Source organism: Chionomys nivalis, chromosome 20 (genome assembly GCF_950005125.1).
Source record: "Chionomys nivalis chromosome 20, mChiNiv1.1, whole genome shotgun sequence".
NCBI classification, from domain to species: domain Eukaryota; kingdom Metazoa; phylum Chordata; class Mammalia; order Rodentia; family Cricetidae; genus Chionomys; species Chionomys nivalis.
Window position 1 is genome coordinate 55,781,673 of NC_080105.1, and position 18,448 is coordinate 55,800,120.

The window sequence follows — 18,448 nt, forward strand, 5'->3', positions numbered from 1 at the left end:
CCCAGCTGCACTCCAGCTATCAGGATAGATTGGTGTGCTGTCTATAAAAACTAGCTCTGTGTTTAAGTGAATAACAGAGAAATATAATTTATATGCAGTTAATCTAATCTATTGAATGACAAGCCAAAGGGCAGTCACAGCACAGCTATGGTAACCGGAGAGATGCTCACGGTGGCCTGTAACGTCTTCTTGCTTCTCTCGGGGTTAATTTCAGTATGTGTTGCACCGTAACCTCATCAGAGTGCCTTGGCTGTATATTTTCAGTTGCAAAGGTAACATACAGTAAAAGGGTGTGAGGTAGATTCGTTAGTTGGAAGCAATTGGCTCTTTCTCTGTGGTTACAAGAATGCCAGCATTCGTAAACTTGGCCTACACAGTCAAGTCACTGACAGTTACACAGCTTGGCAGTGGATTTCTACAGAAGAAAAACTGTTAATTGCTCTGGGAGAATAATGCTATCTTTAAAAACAACAATGTTTAACTGGTATCAATTATTAAAATTTTCTGATTTACAAATTATATGTGCAATTTAAAAGTTCTGATAGTTATAAATGCTTCCAGCAGAGAGTTGGGATTTTGTTAGTAATCTGATCATGAGGGGTGATATTTGTGTTTACTCGGTTCCAACTGGACTGTGTATCATGTCATACATAATGTTTTCTTAGAAATAGATAATGAGTGTCTTTTCCTTTAAATTATTTGCCAAATTCTTAAAATGTTCTTTGAAATTCTGACTAGCTATTAGTCTGACCTGTAATTGAAAATGCACATTTGCATTTTGTTTTTCCTGGAAAGATTAGTGGTTTTCCTCAAGTCCTTAGAGATCTGTGACAATTAGTAAGTGACTTCATTTTTAATGATTGCATGATCATTATAGATTATTGACATATTCACTTGGTTTTTGAAATTTTTTCCAACAAAGCTGGCTTAGTCATCAATTGTGTGATTGTCTAAATGGAAAGCCCAAGAAAAACCACTGTTAGAACTAATGAATCTAATAGTTTCAAGCTTTTGAGTTATATTGGTTTGTTTGTCTATTTTTGAGGCAGGGTCTTACTATGTAGACCAGGCTGGCCTCAATACTTGACCTACCTGCCTCCCAGCTGGTAGCATTAAAGACATGCACCACCACCCCAGATAGTCTCTGACATTTTAATAACATGTTAGAAATATAATAAACTTCTATAAAAAAAAGATTTTACCGGGCTGGAGAGATGGCTCAGCTGTTAAGAGCACTGACTGCTCTTCCAAACCTGGGTTCAACTTGTGACACCCACATGGCAGCTAACAACTGTCTGTAACTCCAGTTTCTGGGGACCTGAAACATCCCATGGTAAAACACCAATGGGCATAAGTAAATAAATAAATATATAAATTAAATAAAGGAAAAATTTTACTAATAAAAGATTATTTAGAATAACTAATGATAGAAATAGCAAAGCAGTAAAAATAAAATGGTAAACATATATTTCTGTAATCTGAAAATGGGAAGCTCATATGAGAGTCGGGAAGCCCAAAGCTGTAACAACAACAACAACAAACAGAATAGGGCGAACAAAAAACATGGAACATACTGCAAACCCTGGGAAATGTTCAACTTTGGAAAGCTGAATTTGTAACATGCAGTGATTTCCAATTTTAAATGTATAATGCCTGAAGAATCTGTGTACTAGTAAAAATTGAAATAGAAGGGTAGGCTAAAGACAGGAGGAAAACACCAAAGGGAATTGGCAGTATGGCAGTATGCTAAACTTTATTTAGCTAAGGGTATAGCATGCAGGGTACCCTGCTGGTGGGGGTGCCAGCTGCATGGGCTTTGAGGGTGTGTGGCATCACACGTACAAACTGAACCTCCCTCACTCATCAGTTCTGCTTCCAGAAAGCTAGGTAGCAGGGATGAGAGCAGTGGTACTAAACCCTGTGTCTGAAGTGGAGGTGGCATCTTTATAGTGTAGATAAATTGGAGCAGTGGCAGCTGGATCTTCTCCTGCTACAGAAAGTCCTTCCTGCGATGTGGGTGTAGGAAGGGGAAGATGACCTGGGACTTGGATGAGTAGATGAGAGTCACAGGAGAAAGTCTCTTCCTCTAGTGCCCTTGGCTAGTTGGTTGTAGTTAGCCTTTGCGTAGGAGCTCCTGTGTGCTGTGAGCACTGCAGCAGGTGGCAGTTTGTGTGCTGCTACATGCTCAGGTGGTGCTGACCTCGCCTGCATGTGGCGCTCTGAATGGAGGGGGTCAGGAGTTCTTAAACCGAGGGCAACTGGACACGAGTGCTAAGAATGCTCTTGAATTCCATGTTGAGGCCACGTTCAGAGCTCCACAGCAGGCAGAAGTTCTCAGGACACAGATCCTGGAGCTCTGGGGAAAGCTTCATTGGTACTCATGCTGAGACTCGCTTCTAAGTCTCCACAGAAAGGCCCGACTTGTTTTTGTTATAATTTGGTTATAAATGTCTGGGAAGATAATCAACTTACGAGAGCTTTCTGTCCAGAATGCTTTGCCAAACAAGTTTGTTGTATAAATGAGTGGACTCCTGGTGTCTGAGTAACTTACATATAGAATAATTATAATTTTTTTGTTACTAGTAGCTAATCTTTTTCACAAATATTTCTAATGCCCCGTGTTCCTTTACTCTTAGTTTTTTGTGGCATCAGATCCAACCGTTAAAACTGACCGTCTGTGGCATGACAAGTACACACTGAGAAAGTCTATGATCCCTTCCTTCATGACGATGGACCAGTCTAGAAAGGTAGGGCTGGGCTGGAAGACACTTTGCCATTGTCTGTTGTCATTACTCAGAATGTGTGAACTATGTGACGGCAAACTAAGTTCCAGTTAGAGCAGTTTTCTTGTGTCTTCCTAATGGACTGTGCTGATATACGTTTATCCTTCTGTTTTCTTGAGCACCAAGAACTCACTTGATAGAGAGCCAGTGTTCATGTCTTGTATTTTTAAATCAATAGCTAATAATATGTAATTTATGAATATTTGGATGTTTGGATCACTAACTTTTGTATAAAGGTAATCAGCATATTTTCCTTTTTAGGTCCTTTTGATAGGAAAGTCAATAAATTTCTTGCACCAAGTTTGTCACGATCAGACACCGACTACAAAAATGATAGCCGTGACTAAGCCTGCAGAGTCCCCTGGTGATGGTACGGCTCTAGGTGCTGGTGCTGGGGGGGATGGGGGTGGGGATGTGGCTGTGCTGGTGCGGGACAGTGGGAGACACACTGGTGGTGGTGACATGTTGCTAGGTTACCTGAATTATACACAGCATATATGTACATCCGGGAAATAATCTATTGCTTTGTGGGTGTTCAGTTTTTTAAAATATGGAGTTAGCATTGGAGTAGTGTTGACCATTTCCTCCTTAGTAATTTGCATTGCTTTATTCTCCTTCATAATAAAAAGATAGTGAATAAATACAGCCAACAGGAAGGCAGTGTTAGCCTCATGACTCAGCTTCTTCAGAGGTTGGTTTCATTGTATAGGTTCTCCCCTGTCAGCTGGTAGAAATCTGCTCCTCTTCCCTCTTCGTTTTCTCTCCTTGCTGCCTGACTCAGCCTCCATGTTCCCCTTTCAGGGTATTTCCAGCCTCCCAGTACTCTTGCCATCTTGGTTCTGTTACTTTGCATAAGATGCTGTGTTGGCAGTGGTTCATGAAAACTCCAACAAAAGGCTGGGGCAGAATTTAGAGATTTCGGGAGTGCCTGATTCTCCATGACGGCTAAGGGCAAGGCCATTCTGAGGGCTTCTAAGGTTAGGAGGCAGCCTGTGCAGTTCCTGAGAGCCACAGCATCTCAGCATCTCACGCAAGTGACTTATGTGCAGACTTCCATTTATCTTCTGGGGTATTCCTGGAAGAAAGAGGGGATCAGAGCCAACTTGGGGGAAGATAACTGTGATTAAGAGATGGAAGAGGAGCCGGGCGGTGGTGGCGCACGCCTTTAATTCCAGCACTTGAGAAGCAGAGGCAGGCGGATCTCTGTGAGTTCGAGACCAGCCTGGTCTACAAGAGCTAGTTCCAGGACAGGCTCCAAAACCACAGAGAAACCCTGTCTCGAAGAAAAAAAAAAAAAAGAAGAGCTGGAAGAGGAGTCAGAAGACCGTTTGTAGTGCTGGAGTTAAGATCTTTCCATCATGCTAGAACATACAAGAGGTGTAGGTGGTCTCCTGGAGTCTCCTAGTCCTATTGGGATTCTGGTGCTCGAATGTGGCTGTGAGAGGAGTTAGTGAAACTGACTTTAGTTACAGCCTGCACTGTGGTCCTTGGGTTTACAGGCAGTGAAGCCAGGTGCCAGCATCTGCTCTTGGTGAGGGGCACGCTGGCCTTTCAGTCTCAGGACTGCCTTGCCTTCACTGACTGCCTGGCTGGGGTCTACACAGATGGGCTGGCTCTGAGTCCATGTATGCACTATGTTCCTTGTTAAGATGCATGTTACATGGGTGTGTACCTCTCCCTTTGTTACACATGGGTGTGTACCTCTCCCCTTTGTTACACATGGGTGTGTACCTCTCCCTTTATTACACATGGGTGTGTACCTCTCCCTTTATTACACATGGGTGTGTACCTCTCCCCTTTGTTACACATGGGTGTGTACCTCTCCCTTTGTTACACATGGGTGTGTACCTCTCCCCTTTATTACACATGGGTGTGTACTTAGACATGGGTGTGTACCTCTCCCTTTATTACACATGGGTGTGTACCTCTCCCCTTTGTTACACATGGGTGTGTACCTCTCCCTTTGTTACACATGGGTGTGTACCTCTCCCCTTTATTACACATGGGTGTGTACCTCTCCCTTTATTACACATGGGTGTGTACCTCTCCCTTTGTTACACATGGGTGTGTACCTCTCCCTTTGTTACACATGGGTGTGTACCTCTCCCTTTATTACACATGGGTGTGTACCTCTCCCCTTTGTTACACATGGGTGTGTACCTCTCCCTTTATTACACATGGGTGTGTACCTCTCCCTTTGTTACACATGGGTGTGTACCTCTCCCTTTGTTACACATGGGTGTGTACCTCTTCCTTTTGTTCTCCACAGCTGCAGATTTAGTCACAGACTTAGAAAACGCATTTCAAGGGAAAATTGACGCTGCTTATTTTGAAACCAGCAAATATCTACTGGATGTCCTCAATAAGAAATACAGCTTGTTGGAGCACATGCAGGCCATGCGGCGGTACCTGCTTCTCGGCCAAGGAGACTTCATAAGGCACCTAATGGATTTGCTAAAGTGAGAAACTCCATCTTTAAAGGATGCAGTATCTTTACCATGATGATTTTTCTTTAAAGGAATAAGTGGCTTTAGGAGGGAATTAGTTGAATTCTTAGAAACTCTGTGTTTAAAACAAGCTACATAGATACTGTTTTCGTGAGTTAAATCCTACTTTCTTCTTTGGTTGCCAGCAGACCGTCAGATGTGTGCCTTGCTGAGTTAATGGGCACGCCCCATGTCCCCCTGAGCACCATGACATGTATAGTAGCTTCCTGAGTGGGTAGAGCTGGGCAGTAGTCACAGTTAACTGTGGCTTCAGTTTGAAGCTAATTTGATAATTACATATTTTAAATTGACTTTTAGTTGATGTGTTTTATGCAGCTTGACAAAGCATTGCCCTTCTCACTGTGCTCCCTGCTGTCTTCTTCCTGTTGCGGAGCATCCGTACCTGATGTAGCTCAGGGCTCCAGATAGGGCTGTTGATGAATGGGCCACATGTGGTCACAGCAGGGCAGTGTTTTCACTGAGGCATTTGTGTGGTGTTGTCAGTTGCCGTGAATCAGTGTTCCCTTTAGGATACACAATTAAACTTCACTCTTAGGAGGAAAAGGGAACAAGTTACCGGTACACCTTGCTTGTGCTAGTGAAGCTGATGTTTTGGCCCGGTGACCTCAAAGTTAGATTTATCTGATTTCTGTGGAGGTCTGGTCTCCAGCTGTCCCGTCTCATCAACCCGACAGTTTGTGTGGTGCTGCTCACCTGGAACACCTGAGTTAGAGTTGGTCACTGGTGTGGATGCTTGGCAGTCCCACTCAGAGCAGAGCATTTCCACAGCAGAAGTGAGGCAGCTTCCTGGAGAGTTAGAGCGTGTGACGAGGAGCTCTCAGAGGGAAGATGTCCTCTAGGTGCATGTAGAGGTGCACAGAGTGTGGGTATGCATGGTGCACATGTGTGCAGGCAGCACAGAGTGTGGGTGTGCATGGTGCACATGGGTGTAGGCAGCACGGAGTGGGTGTGCATGGTGCACATGTGTGCAGGCAGCACAGAGTGTGGGTTGCATGGTGCACATGTGTGTGGGCAGCACAGTGTGGATGTGAATGGGCATGTGTGTGGGCAGCACGGAGTGGGTGTGCATGGTGCACATGTGTGTAGGCAGCACGGAGTGGGTGTGCATGGTGCACATGTGTGCAGGCAGCACAGAGTGTGGGTTGCATGGTGCACATGTGTGTGGGCAGCACAGTGTGGATGTGAATGGGCATGTGTGCGGGCAGCACGGAGTGGGTGTGCATGGTGCACATGTGTGCAGGCAGCATGGAGTGTGGGTGTGCATGGTACACATGTGTGTGGGCAGCACGGAGTGTGGGTGTGCCTGGTGCACATGTGTGCGGGCAGCACGGAGTGTGGGTGTGCATGGTGCACATGTGTGCGGGCAGCACTGAGTGGGTGTGCATGGTGCACATGTGTGAGGGCAGCACGGAGTGTGGGTGTGAATGGTGCACATGTGTGCAGGCAGCACGGAATGTGGGTGTGAATGGTGCACATGTATGCAGGCATCCTCGCAGGGCAGCACAGTGTGGGTATGCATGGTGTACATGTGTGCAGGAATCCTTGCTAGGCAGCACAGAGTTAGCCGTCTGGAGAGCATTGCAGATGCCCTCTTCCCAGAGCCCTCTCTGCCCCTCCTGGAGCGTCATCTGGCAGTGCTGTCTTCTCTTCTCAGAGGTGTGATTTAAGTGTAAGGGGAGAACCCCCACTCTCTCCCGCTTTCCCCTTGTCCCTGCCTACCACTTCATAGGCACCCCTGAGATGATCGCCATCTCTTAATCAGAAGAGTGGGCACCTCATGTTTGTAGACACGGCCCTTAGCACTGAAGTGTGGTGGTATGGCTCCACTGGGCCCTTTGGAACTGTGATATCTGTACTTGTGTAGACATTGGGTCTTCATAGGAAGTTATATTAAGGGTATAATTATATACCCTTAAGCCAGTCATAATTTGAAATTTTCATCAAAATGTATAGCATGCACGTACTTTCAGCCTAAGCTGAATGAAAATTAGTGTTTTTTAACATTTTGAAGAACTGTGCTTTCTACAACCCTATATGCAATTGCTGTCATGAAGGGTTTTTTTTGATGAACCAGACGTAGAGAGTTTGTTAAAGGTATGTTAATAGCTATTAAGCACAGAGGTGGGAAAAAGAAGCCTTAGAAGACAGTGAAGCATTCCAGATTGTGGTGTGTGTGCTCAGAGCGGCTCACTTGGTTGTCTTTACAGTGAGCAACACAGGGTTTTGGAGCTATACTCTTTATTTATTTATTTTTTATTTTTTATATTTATTATTTATTTATTTATTTATTTATTTATTTATTTATTTATTTATTTTGGTTTTTCGAGACAGGGTTTCTCTGTAGCTTTGGAGCCTGTCCTGGAACTCCCTTTGTAGACCAGGCTGGCCTCGAACTCACAGAGATCTGCCTGCCTCTGCCTCCCGAGTGCTGGGATTAAAGGCGTGCGCCAGAGCTATACTCTTTAAAAGGCTTCTAAGAAACCTGCCTGAGACCACAGGGTGGTTGCTGGGGGCACCGTAATGCATTTATAGCTACATTTACCCATCCCATTTGTCTTCTCAGTTTTTGAACTTTTACTTTTTTAATTCATAAGTTTTAAAAATTCAAGTAACAATAACTTTAATTTTGAACACGTTTCTTAAGACCAGAACTTGTTCGCCCAGCAACGACTTTATATCAACATAACTTGACGGGGATTCTTGAAACTGCTGTTAGAGCCACCAATGCTCAGTTTGACAGCCCGGAGATCCTTAGGAGGCTGGATGTGAGGCTGCTGGAGGTATGTGAGGCTGCCAGGGGCTTGTGAGGCTGCTGGGGGCTTGTGAGGGTGTTGTGGGCATGTGAGGGTGCCGGGGGCTTGTGAGGGTGTCGTGGGCATGCGAGGGTGCCGGGGGCTTGTGAGGGTGTCGTGGGCATGCGAGGGTGCCGGGGGCAGGTGAAGATGCTGGGGGCTTGTGAGGGTGCCAGGGGCATGTGTGGGGCACTTGAGTCCAGTGTCCTCTCCAGTCTCTTCCTGTTGTGTCAAACACAAGTCTTGTTCCTGGAAACTACCTGGGTGTGCTCTGCCCTGTGTTAGAGGCAGCAAGTTCTTCTCCTTAAGTCACATCATCATCCTTCTAAGGGGACAGCTCCCAAGTTGGATGCTGTGCATGAAACAGGTTCCACAGAGCATGGGGACATCACAGATGCTTAGTGAAGTGAACCACACTTAATGGTAAATTGGAGGTGATACACACGGTCGGCAGGCAGGGGCCACGTCTGCCCTCAGACCACTGGAGTCTGGAGGTGGTGGCAGAAGGGCCGTGCGTGGAGGTGAGGTTGTGAATGAGAGTCCTCACTGACTGACTGCGTCACAGCTAGAACCCATGCTTTTCTTGAAATGCAGGCTTTGGGGATTTAGAGCCTGATAGGAGACAGTGTGGTGCCGTCCCCAGAGGTGCTGTGGTGTTCGCAGAGCACATGTGACTGCTGTGGGCGCTGTCGCTGAGGCGGAGGCAGATCTCTGTCGTCCATTACTTTACTGTCTTTTCTTAGAACAGTTAACAGGCTCTTCAGCAGTAAGAACTTGTTTTGTTTTATTACTATTAGGTCTCTCCAGGTGACACCGGGTGGGATGTCTTCAGCCTGGATTACCACGTTGATGGACCGATCGCCACCGTAAGAGCATTCTATGTACTTGTGCGTGATGTTCACAGCTGTTTGGATTGCTGGCGTTTTACTGTTTCAAACTGACTTCCTTGTCTGAAAACTAAGGTTCGAAGTCATTGTGCCGGTAGGGTTTACCCACTGAATGAGTTGCTTAAGCCAGGACTGTGTTTCATATAATTATTAATGAGAGCTGAAATGCTCTATTATTTTAAGAATTCTTAGAAATATCATTTGTTCTGTCACAGATTTCAGCAAGTGCTTAATAAATGCATTGTTCATTTTATGCCATTATTCTTAGACTGTAGCAACTAATTTAGGATAATTTGAAAGGAAGCATAAAGTATATTTTCGGGGAATCACATTTTCCTTCTCAGATGAAGTTTGATATTAGCATTGATTTAAGCTGATGAGTCCATAGCTGTTGCGTTGTTCATAGCTCTTTCACCCGTGTTGAGAAAGATGGGCCGCTTCTCCTACCACGGCACAGAAGCTTGAGGGTTCCCTTTACATGTCTGTCTCTAGGACTGAGTCAATTCTCCTGACCACAGAACCTCTTTCACCAGTCATTTCTCTGTCTGAAATGCTGGGGAACTACATTGTATTTCTTTTACCGTTGGGGCTGTTTGCTAAGCATGGTCTGATTGGGCTCTAAAATCATTTCTCTAGTGCTTGGTGCAGAGTGACTTCATGACTGTCCCTTCTGTGGGATAAATCATGTCCACAGAATGCCATGTGTCTTAAGTCCACTGTGGCCTGCGAGCTGTAATGGAGGTTTCTTTGACTCATGAATCTCATATTTGGCTTTGATCAGGTCAGAGCTACTGGTTTAAATGCACAACTATTCTTCAGGTTTAATCTTTCACCGTATTCATATTGGCCTTTCTCCTTGGCTTGTGTCCTGAGCACTGCTCTGAGTAGCGGTTAGTGTGCGGAACCGTGTGGTATTTCAGCAAGTTATTTAGGACTTCATATTATCTGCTTTGTTAGTTTATGTGCATTATGTATTTTCATTCATGAAAGATACAGTAACAAGGCCCAGGATGTAGCTCAGTGCTAGAGCACTTACTTATGAGTAAGGTCCTGAGTTCCATTTGAGGCCCCACAGCCAAAGATCCCGTAGTAAAGATAATCGCATTGGTTGTTAAGGAAGTGGAGGGGCTGTGATGAGGAAGGAGGAGTGTTGTCCAGGTGTGTCCTGTCAGCGTTCCATTGTGTGCTGTGTACGGCTAAAACTCGGGTTCTGAATACAGCTTTAGCAGGACTGAAGAACAGTTTATACCCAGCTTTCTTTTAATGACACATCTGTGACAGCTCTCTCTGGCCCACAGGATCAATCGTAGGTCAGCTGTGTTGTCTGTGACAGCAGCCTGGGCTGCCAGATGGAGAAAGAAGAAAGGACTCTGGGGTTGTTGGGTAGCTCAGCCAGGAATAAGTGTAGGGGTGCTCTCCTGCATGACTTTTGGTGTTTCTGTTTGTGGGTGGTGAAATTTTATCAATTGCCATAACTAAAGGCATATTAGTACACAAGCACACTTGCTCAAACTAGTATTAGACACTGTTTGTCAGATATAATATTATCCAGAAGTCACTGAGATGTAAAAGGAGGGCCAGGGAGATGGCTCAGTGGGTTAAGCATTTGCGGCAAAGCTTGGTGACTGTAGCTCAGATCTTCAGTTCTCATGCTGAGTGCCCATGCAAGCCTCCTGCGATTTCAGTCATAGATGTTGTGCAAATTCTGATTGGTCTCAATAATAAAAACCCAAGTCAGACATAGGGATAGATACTGAAAGATCAGAGAAGCAGAGCAGCCAGCCACTAGTTCTTTTTTTTTTAATGGTTTTTATTGAGAGATATATTTTTCTCTGTTCCCCTCCCTGTCTCTCCCCTCCCCTTCTATTCCCATGATCCCCATGCTCCCAATTTACTCAGGAGATCTTGTCTTTTTCTACTTCCCATGTAGATTAGATCCATGTATGTCTCTCTTAGGGTCCTCTTTGTTGTCTAGGTTCTCTGGGATTGTGAATTGTAGGCTGGTTTTTCTTTGCTTTATGTCTAGAAGCCACTTATGAGTGAGTACATACTATATTTGTCATTTTGGACCTAGGTTACCTCACTCAATATGATGTTTTCTAGATCCATTGATTTGCCCACAAATATTAAGATGTCATTATTTTTTCCTGCTGTGTAGTACTCCATTGTGTAAATGTACCACATTTTCCTTATCCATTCTTCGGTCAAGGGGCATTTAGGTTGTTTCCAGGTTCTCAGCCAGTATTCTTACTTCTACTCAATCTTCAGACCAAAGGGATGATCCTGTTTCTAGGAATCCACAGACTGAATGTTTTGAGTTCCTGTCTCCTTCTGCCTTGTATTTCTCTCTCTGCCCAGCCATATCCCTTCCTATCTCCACTTTCCTAGTACTAGAATTAAAGGTGTGTGACTCCCAAGTGCTGGGATTAAGGGTATGTGCCACCACTGCCTGGCTTCTATGGCTAACTAGTGTCTAGCTCTGAACTCTGATCTTTAGGCAAGCTCTACTTGTTAGATCACAAACAAAATATCGCCACATATAGGAAGGAGAAATGGGAGGTTACCAGAATAAACTGGTATTATTGGAGTAGTTGAATTAGTGAGCTCTGGATTCAGACAAGAGACTAAATCAATACTAGGGGGAGAGCAATTGAAGACATCTGCATGCACATACAACCATAATACACACACATGCAATTGAAGACATCTGCATGCACATACAACCATAATACACACACATGCAATTGAAGACATCTGCGTGCACATGCGCCCATAGTACACACACATGCAATTGAAGACATCTGTATGCACATGCACCCATAGTGCACACATGCAATTGAAGACATCTGCGTGCACATGCACCCATAATACACACACATGCAAAAAGAAAACCATGAAAGACAAAAGGGAAGCCTATTTTATAAACACAGGTTTTTTTCTGCTTTTCCCTTAGCTAATTTGTGTGTTACCTGTTTCCGTTCTATTCTCATTAATTGTGGTTGTCATTTTTGAACAGAATTTAATTATAGTAGGAATATATCTTGTAGCAATCATATAATTATATCTTGTATAATAGCAATGTTAGCTTCTCTAATTCTAAGATATAAAATGTCAGTGAAATTTTGAATAAGTCTAATTTGGGACATTGTAAAATTCACAACCCAAGTTACTGAGGAACACATTAGCTAAATGTTGCTTATTAACTGTGTGAAGTATTTCTGGTTGACCTTGCTTTTCATGAGCTCCAAATTATTTGTGGTAAAGTCCATCCAGATCTGAGTGTAGTGAGGTCACGGAATCTTGATTCCAGCTGCAGGAGGCTGATTTGGAGGACTTCGGGCCATGCTATGTGCTAGCATCCAAGGTTGGTGAGGAAGGCTGGGAACAGGGCCTCATCAGGGCTGCTTGTTCCCACACTGAACAGGATGGAGACTTGCTCGTTGTTGAGATCTCTGCAGATGTGGAGTCTGGAGTTTGCTGTATTTCTGGACCATAGTCTCCCTTAGGTGGGCAGTGTAGCCAGATGGTAAAACTGTTATGGGTGGCACTTGCTTCCGGGTCAGAGCTGGGTGTCTTCCTTTTATACAGTCAGTACTTGAAAGATTATGGCTTAGCTGAATTTTTAAAATCTATGAGAATAAGGTACTTCGAAGACCACTTTATGATATATCATGTATATAGAGAAGAATCCAGTAATTGACTCATAGCATCTGCTTAATCTCTGTTATCACAGAGTGGTAATTAATAGTGTAGGAAACCAATGATACACAGATAGTGCCCTAGACTCTTGGGTTTGATTTTTGAATTACTTAAGAGTAGTTTCAGTCAGTCCTTTGTGTGGTTGTTTCCTTGTCCACCATCACCACCATCATCACCATCATCACCACCATCATCATCACCACCACCACCATCACCATCATCATCACCATCATCACCATCATCACCACCATCATCATCATCACCATCATCACCACCATCATCATCATCACCATCACCACCATCACCATCATCATCACCATCATCACCATCATTAGGACAGAGTCAGAGGGCCTGTAATGATGACCTCAGCATGGAGATGCTGCTGGGCTTGCCTTTACTGTCGTCACCAAAGCAAGTGAGCCCTCTGTATGTGTCTCTTAGAATTTGGGGGTTACAGTCAAGGGTCCACATTTAGACTAATAGAGGCTTGGTTTAAAGTTTGGTTGAGTTGTGGCTAGAGAGTTGGCTCAGTGCTTAGGAACACTTGCTGCTCTTCTAGAGGACCCACGTTCTACTCCCAGTGCCCAGACAGTGGCTCACAACCATCTGTAGCTACAGCCATGGGGATCCAATGTCCTTTTCTGGCCTTCAGGGGCACAAGGCATGCCCATGGTGCATAGACATACATGTTGGCAAGACATAAATAATAAAAAACTGGATGTGGTGGTGCACACCTTTAATCTTAACACTTGGGGGCAGAGGCAGGCGAGTCTCTTGAGTTTGAGACTGGCCTGGTCTACATAGGGAGTTCCAGTTCCTGGTTTTGACAACTGGAGGGTTAAGAAAAGTCCTGGTGATCTGTCTTCCTGTCACATTACCCTCACCCTTGTCCAGCTCCAAGACTGACATACACGTAGCTATTGCTGCTGTTAGAGTCTGCCTGCCTGGCCTGTGAGGGAGCAGGTGGCTGTTGTTGCAGGGTGGTTCTTCTGAAGTGTGCGGCCTGCCTTACCTCTGTACCACACAGAACGTACTGGAGTCCTGTGTTTGCCTATGATGGGAAGGCGAGGGCCTGGACTAGGAGATTCTTTGCTCAAGATCCACGCCCTGTCTTTTGCCTCTGTAGGTGTTCACACGAGAATGCATGAGCCACTACCTGAGAGTGTTTAACTTCCTGTGGAGGGCCAAGCGCATGGAGTACATCCTCACGGACATACGGAAAGGACACATGTGCAATGCGAAACTCCTAAGGAACATGCCAGGTAAAGCCGGGGCCCAGCTGCATCTGTGCTGCCACACCCTATTCTTTTGGAGCTGCGCTGAAAGACCTCACTCTTGGGCCTTGGGTTGGAGCATTGGGTCTTGACTTCATTAGAGAGTAAGAGAAAATTAAGTCACAGTAGATTTTTTCCATACCATGAAGATTCTTTTAAAATCATATTTTTTTTTACTAATGTTCATGTTTAATTTAAAAAATCGTAAAAAAAAAAAATGTGTGAGTGTCTGTGTATGTGCACCATGTGTACTTGGTACATACAGAGACCAGAAGAGGGTGTTGGGTCCTCTGGAATTGGCCTTATAGACGATTGTCAGCTGCTCTGTGGGTCCTGGTCATCTGACCAGATTCTTTGAAGGAGCAGACAGTGCTCTTAACCACTGAGCCGTCTTCCCAGCCCTGACTTGAGTTTCTTTAGTCACTAATTTCCAAGGAAGGAGAACCTTTCAATAGGTCCTTGGCTTATTTAATTTCACTTAGTGCCTTAATTATATTCTCTTTGAGGTGTCAAATTTTATTTTGACCATAATCTAGGATGTGGACATGTTTTATATTTTATAATTTAGAGCTATAGTTATGACACTTAGGCCTTTAGTCTAGATATGGTTCATGTTATAATATTGAATTACATCAGTTATGAATAATTTTGAGTTCATTATGTTGAAATTGACTATGAAAACATCTCATAAACCTCTCTAAAGAATAACTAAACTGAATCTGCCCTCTGATTAGTAAAGTTAATCATAAATAAAATGGCGGTTATTGGAAAGAAGAGGTTTCCTCACGCTGCTGTGGTTGTCATCTGTGATGGCTGCAGCGGGTCACAGGCATTGTGGCCACCCAAGTGTGGCCGTAGGAAAGAGTGGCCTTTACCAGGGCTCTCAACACAGCTGTCTAGTCCTTGATGGCTGATTCCTGTCTCCTGGTTGGTGGCCGAGAAGGAAGTAAAGGGGATGCAACTAGTTTCCTGCTTCACGTGATGAAACTGGCAGTGTGGAGGGTGAGCTTGTCTTCCTCACAGCCTTCTCTCTCTTTGTCTGTCTGTCTGTCTGTCTCTGTTTCTCTCTTTCTTTCTCTGTCTCTCTCTGTCTCTCACATACACACACTCGGGGGGCAGGGGAGAGATTGGCCTCTTAGGCCCTCTAAGAGGAAGAATAGCAACTTTGTACAGAGCTGAGGCTAGACTTGTGCAGTAAGGTGTCTGGTCTTCTCCACGCCCCCAAGTCTGACCCTGCAATTGTATTTCCTTTCATTTAAGCTGTTTGCTTACTAATTGAGATGCAAAATGATGTTTAAACATTGGGCTCTTAGGAGTGTTAATCCTCTGGTAGTGTTGGCAACAAAGCACACTGGTTGGGGGCAGTGCACTATGTTATGTGTGAGATAGTCAAACTCTATGAAATGTGAGTAAGTGGCTGGAGAGAGTACTTGCTGCTCTTGCTGAGGACTGAGGTTCAGTTTCTAACACCCACATGGTGGTCACAACCACCTATTACTCCAGTCCCAGAGGAATCGATGCCCTCTTCTAATAGGCTCTGGCACTAACCTACATGTGGTGCATATGCATACACGCAGGCAAACTGAAAGCCTCTGACACCAGCATGCATGAGGTGCATATATGTACATACACGCAAACTGACAACCTCTGACACCAGCATGCATGTTGTGCATATACATACATGCAGGTAAAACACTCAAACTATAATAAAACAAATACTAATTTATCATAAAATAGTAAAAACATATATAAAGAAATGTAAATAATAATTCTGTTTGAAATTAGTGTGTTTGAAGTACCACATTATCCCTGGACTAAAATGTTAGCAGTCTGCTTCTCTCTGGCCCTTCTGACTGCCGAGTAGGACTGCTCCTGCTGATTGATGTCTGCAGTGAGGCCGTGCCCCTGCTGAGTGCTGTGTCTGGTCTGGAGTCACCCTTTTAGGGGCATCAGTCACCAGTCAGTCACAAAACCTCTCTGGAGGCATTGTGGAGACCTTATTGTCACATGCCCTTCCCTCCAGTGGAGAACAGTCCAGGACTGAGTGAGGGAAGTGATTGGCCCAGGATTCTATAATTGCATGTCTGTACTTGGCTTGACTCTTAAGTGTATTGGAAGGCAAAAATGGAAGCCTTGGAGAAAATGAGTCAAGAACAAAATGAAATGAATCAAAGATGGAAGGCTTTGTGGAGGAACCCAAGTTTCTTTCAGCACAGAAGCCATGGAGGAACTTGGAAGGAGGCATAGGTGACAGTTTTCTGGTCACTGCATTCTAGGAAGCTTTGGTGACAAGAGGTTGGATGGGTGCCGAGGAGTTAGCCTCCTCCTGTGTCATAGCCTCACTTGCCACCGCTGCTCACTGCTCCTTGCTCAGCCTGTGCCTGCAGTAGACAGGGAAGGTGGGAAGCCGAGCCCGCTCACTGTCTACTCAGAAACCGTGGGAACCTAGGGTTAGCTTGAAGTCAGCATGTTCCTCTGTCTCCACTCTTTAGGTGTCCGAAGCTGCTACGCTGCAGCCATCAGTGACTGCATTGCCTGCATGTATGTCACCACAGCCTTGGTTGGTTGCCTTTGGAAAGATGGCCCAGTGGTTCTGGACGGAGCTGTAGGAGGGCAGTGTGCGTTACTAATCACTGTAGGGAGAGGGGCAGGCACTGGGAAGTGACTTGGGCCTACAGACGGATGGGCAGCACAGGCCGGTCTGCTTGGCAGCTGTTTTCTTTGTGGTGATGTAGTTAATGATGATGCACCTTACAAAGTTGGTACCTCAGATGCCTTTCTCTCCAAACCTGTGTCCGGGTGACTTGATGTTAGTGGGCAGATGAGTCTTTGTGATCAGCAGTGAGACAGCTCTCTGCCTGCCTTGGGTTTGACTGCCTACAGTTGCGGGACTAAATTTGCAAACAAGTCCTCGGAACCGCACACAGCTTGAGCTCCACAGTGAGTTGTTGTTTTTGTGAGTGACACTTGCCTGTAACTAATTCACACAGTCCGAATGATGTTAGAGGGACATGAGGGCAACTGGATGTAGAACACAAGACATGGAGAAAAATGCTGGTTCCTAAAACCTTTTAAATCCCAAGTGTTGGACAGTGAATCAGATAGGTATTTGATTGAGCCACCTTAAACAGCAGAACCAGGGAAGAACTTTAAAAAGAACTCTTGGGCTTAGGGAAGTGTCCCCGCTGCAGGAGTGTCTGCCTGGAGCAAGGAGCTGCTCATGCAGCTCACACTGAAGATCTTTGAGTAGCCTTTAGAGGGCAGTAGACAGCCAGGAATGAGTCTGCATATCTAGGGTCTAGATAAGCCCAGGGAAGGACATCTGAGTATTTCCCTGCATATGCATATGTGCATCGTGTGTATGCCTGGTGTCTTCAGAGCTAGAAGAGGGTGTTGGGTCTCCTGAAATTGGCATTACTGACAATCATGAGCTGCTATGTGGGTACTGAGAAACTCTCTGCAAGAACAGGAAATGCTCTTAACTGCCAAGCCATCTCTCCAGCCCCCATAGACATCCCTAACTCTGTGTGCAGAACTAGGAGTTAGCCCAGCAGTGTTCATTGCACCACAGTGCTGGCCTCACACCGAGACCGCTCCCACGGCTGGGATGCTTCTTCTGGGCCAGTCATAAGACATACTTTAAGCATGTATTTTGTGTGCATTTTCAGGGTACTGGGTAAAGCCAAGGGATAGCAGGTGCAGGTGATATTTCCAGGTATAAAGGAATATGCTGTGCTTTTGAATAAAGACTGTATAATCCTCAGAGCCTCACAGCAGCTGGTAGACTGTTTTGATTCCTTGGCCGGGAAGGACAGCCATGAGGGTAACAGATTTCAGTTATGCCTGGAGGGGTTGTGTTCTCAACTTTGTTTTCCAATAGCCCGACCTCACATCAGTGGTCACTACAGAAGAGTGTCTCCTTCACAAGATGAAGGGACATGTTTTCCTAGAAAGAAAGCTACGTCTGTCATGTAATAGGAACTGGAAAAAGACGGTCTATGTTAACACTGATCCAGGTGGCCCTGGGTATGCAGGTCTTGTGAGTACTGGGATGAAAGTGAATGCCCGGAGGCTGTTTCAGAAAATACTCAGAGGGCACACATGTATGTATATGAGGAAGCATACCTTAGTAGACATGGGTGTTTTAGTGTGCACTGCTGTGTTCCAGGGAGGATCCCCAGAACATTTACCATCAGGGTGGGAGAGGCGGAGCCTTTTCCTTCTAGCTCTGGTGAAAACCCGCAGTAGATCTGCAGAGTATTTTCTTCTGAGGGTACAGCCATGTGTAACTGAGCGCCTCTCGACAAAGGAAGGCTTTGTCCTCTGCATGGAAATCAGAAGTCAAATTGTGTGGCTAGACAGCTAGGTTAGCTAGCCCAGTTTCAGAAGAGAAACCACTCTGTTCTAGGCCTTCAGGAGGACTGGGAAGCATAGCATCCTTGTCGGATGTGTGTTCACCTTTGTGTGACTTTTGCTGGGGAGATGTGAACAGACTCTGCTCGTTCC

General features: G+C 45.1%; 1 protein-coding gene across 2 annotated transcripts in view; it reads left to right on the plus strand.

Annotated features, from left to right (window-relative positions):
• Positions 1-18,448, plus strand: part of Tubgcp3 (tubulin gamma complex component 3) — a 62,317-nt gene that overhangs the window by 32,428 nt on the left and 11,441 nt on the right. For both annotated transcript variants that reach the window (XM_057752772.1, XM_057752773.1), the window contains 6 exons: positions 2,637-2,747; positions 3,045-3,153; positions 5,053-5,242; positions 7,935-8,070; positions 8,880-8,948; positions 13,795-13,930. In XM_057752772.1, the coding sequence (XP_057608755.1) occupies positions 2,637-2,747; positions 3,045-3,153; positions 5,053-5,242; positions 7,935-8,070; positions 8,880-8,948; positions 13,795-13,930 (751 nt within the window). The remainder of the gene's footprint in view (positions 1-2,636; positions 2,748-3,044; positions 3,154-5,052; positions 5,243-7,934; positions 8,071-8,879; positions 8,949-13,794; positions 13,931-18,448) is intronic.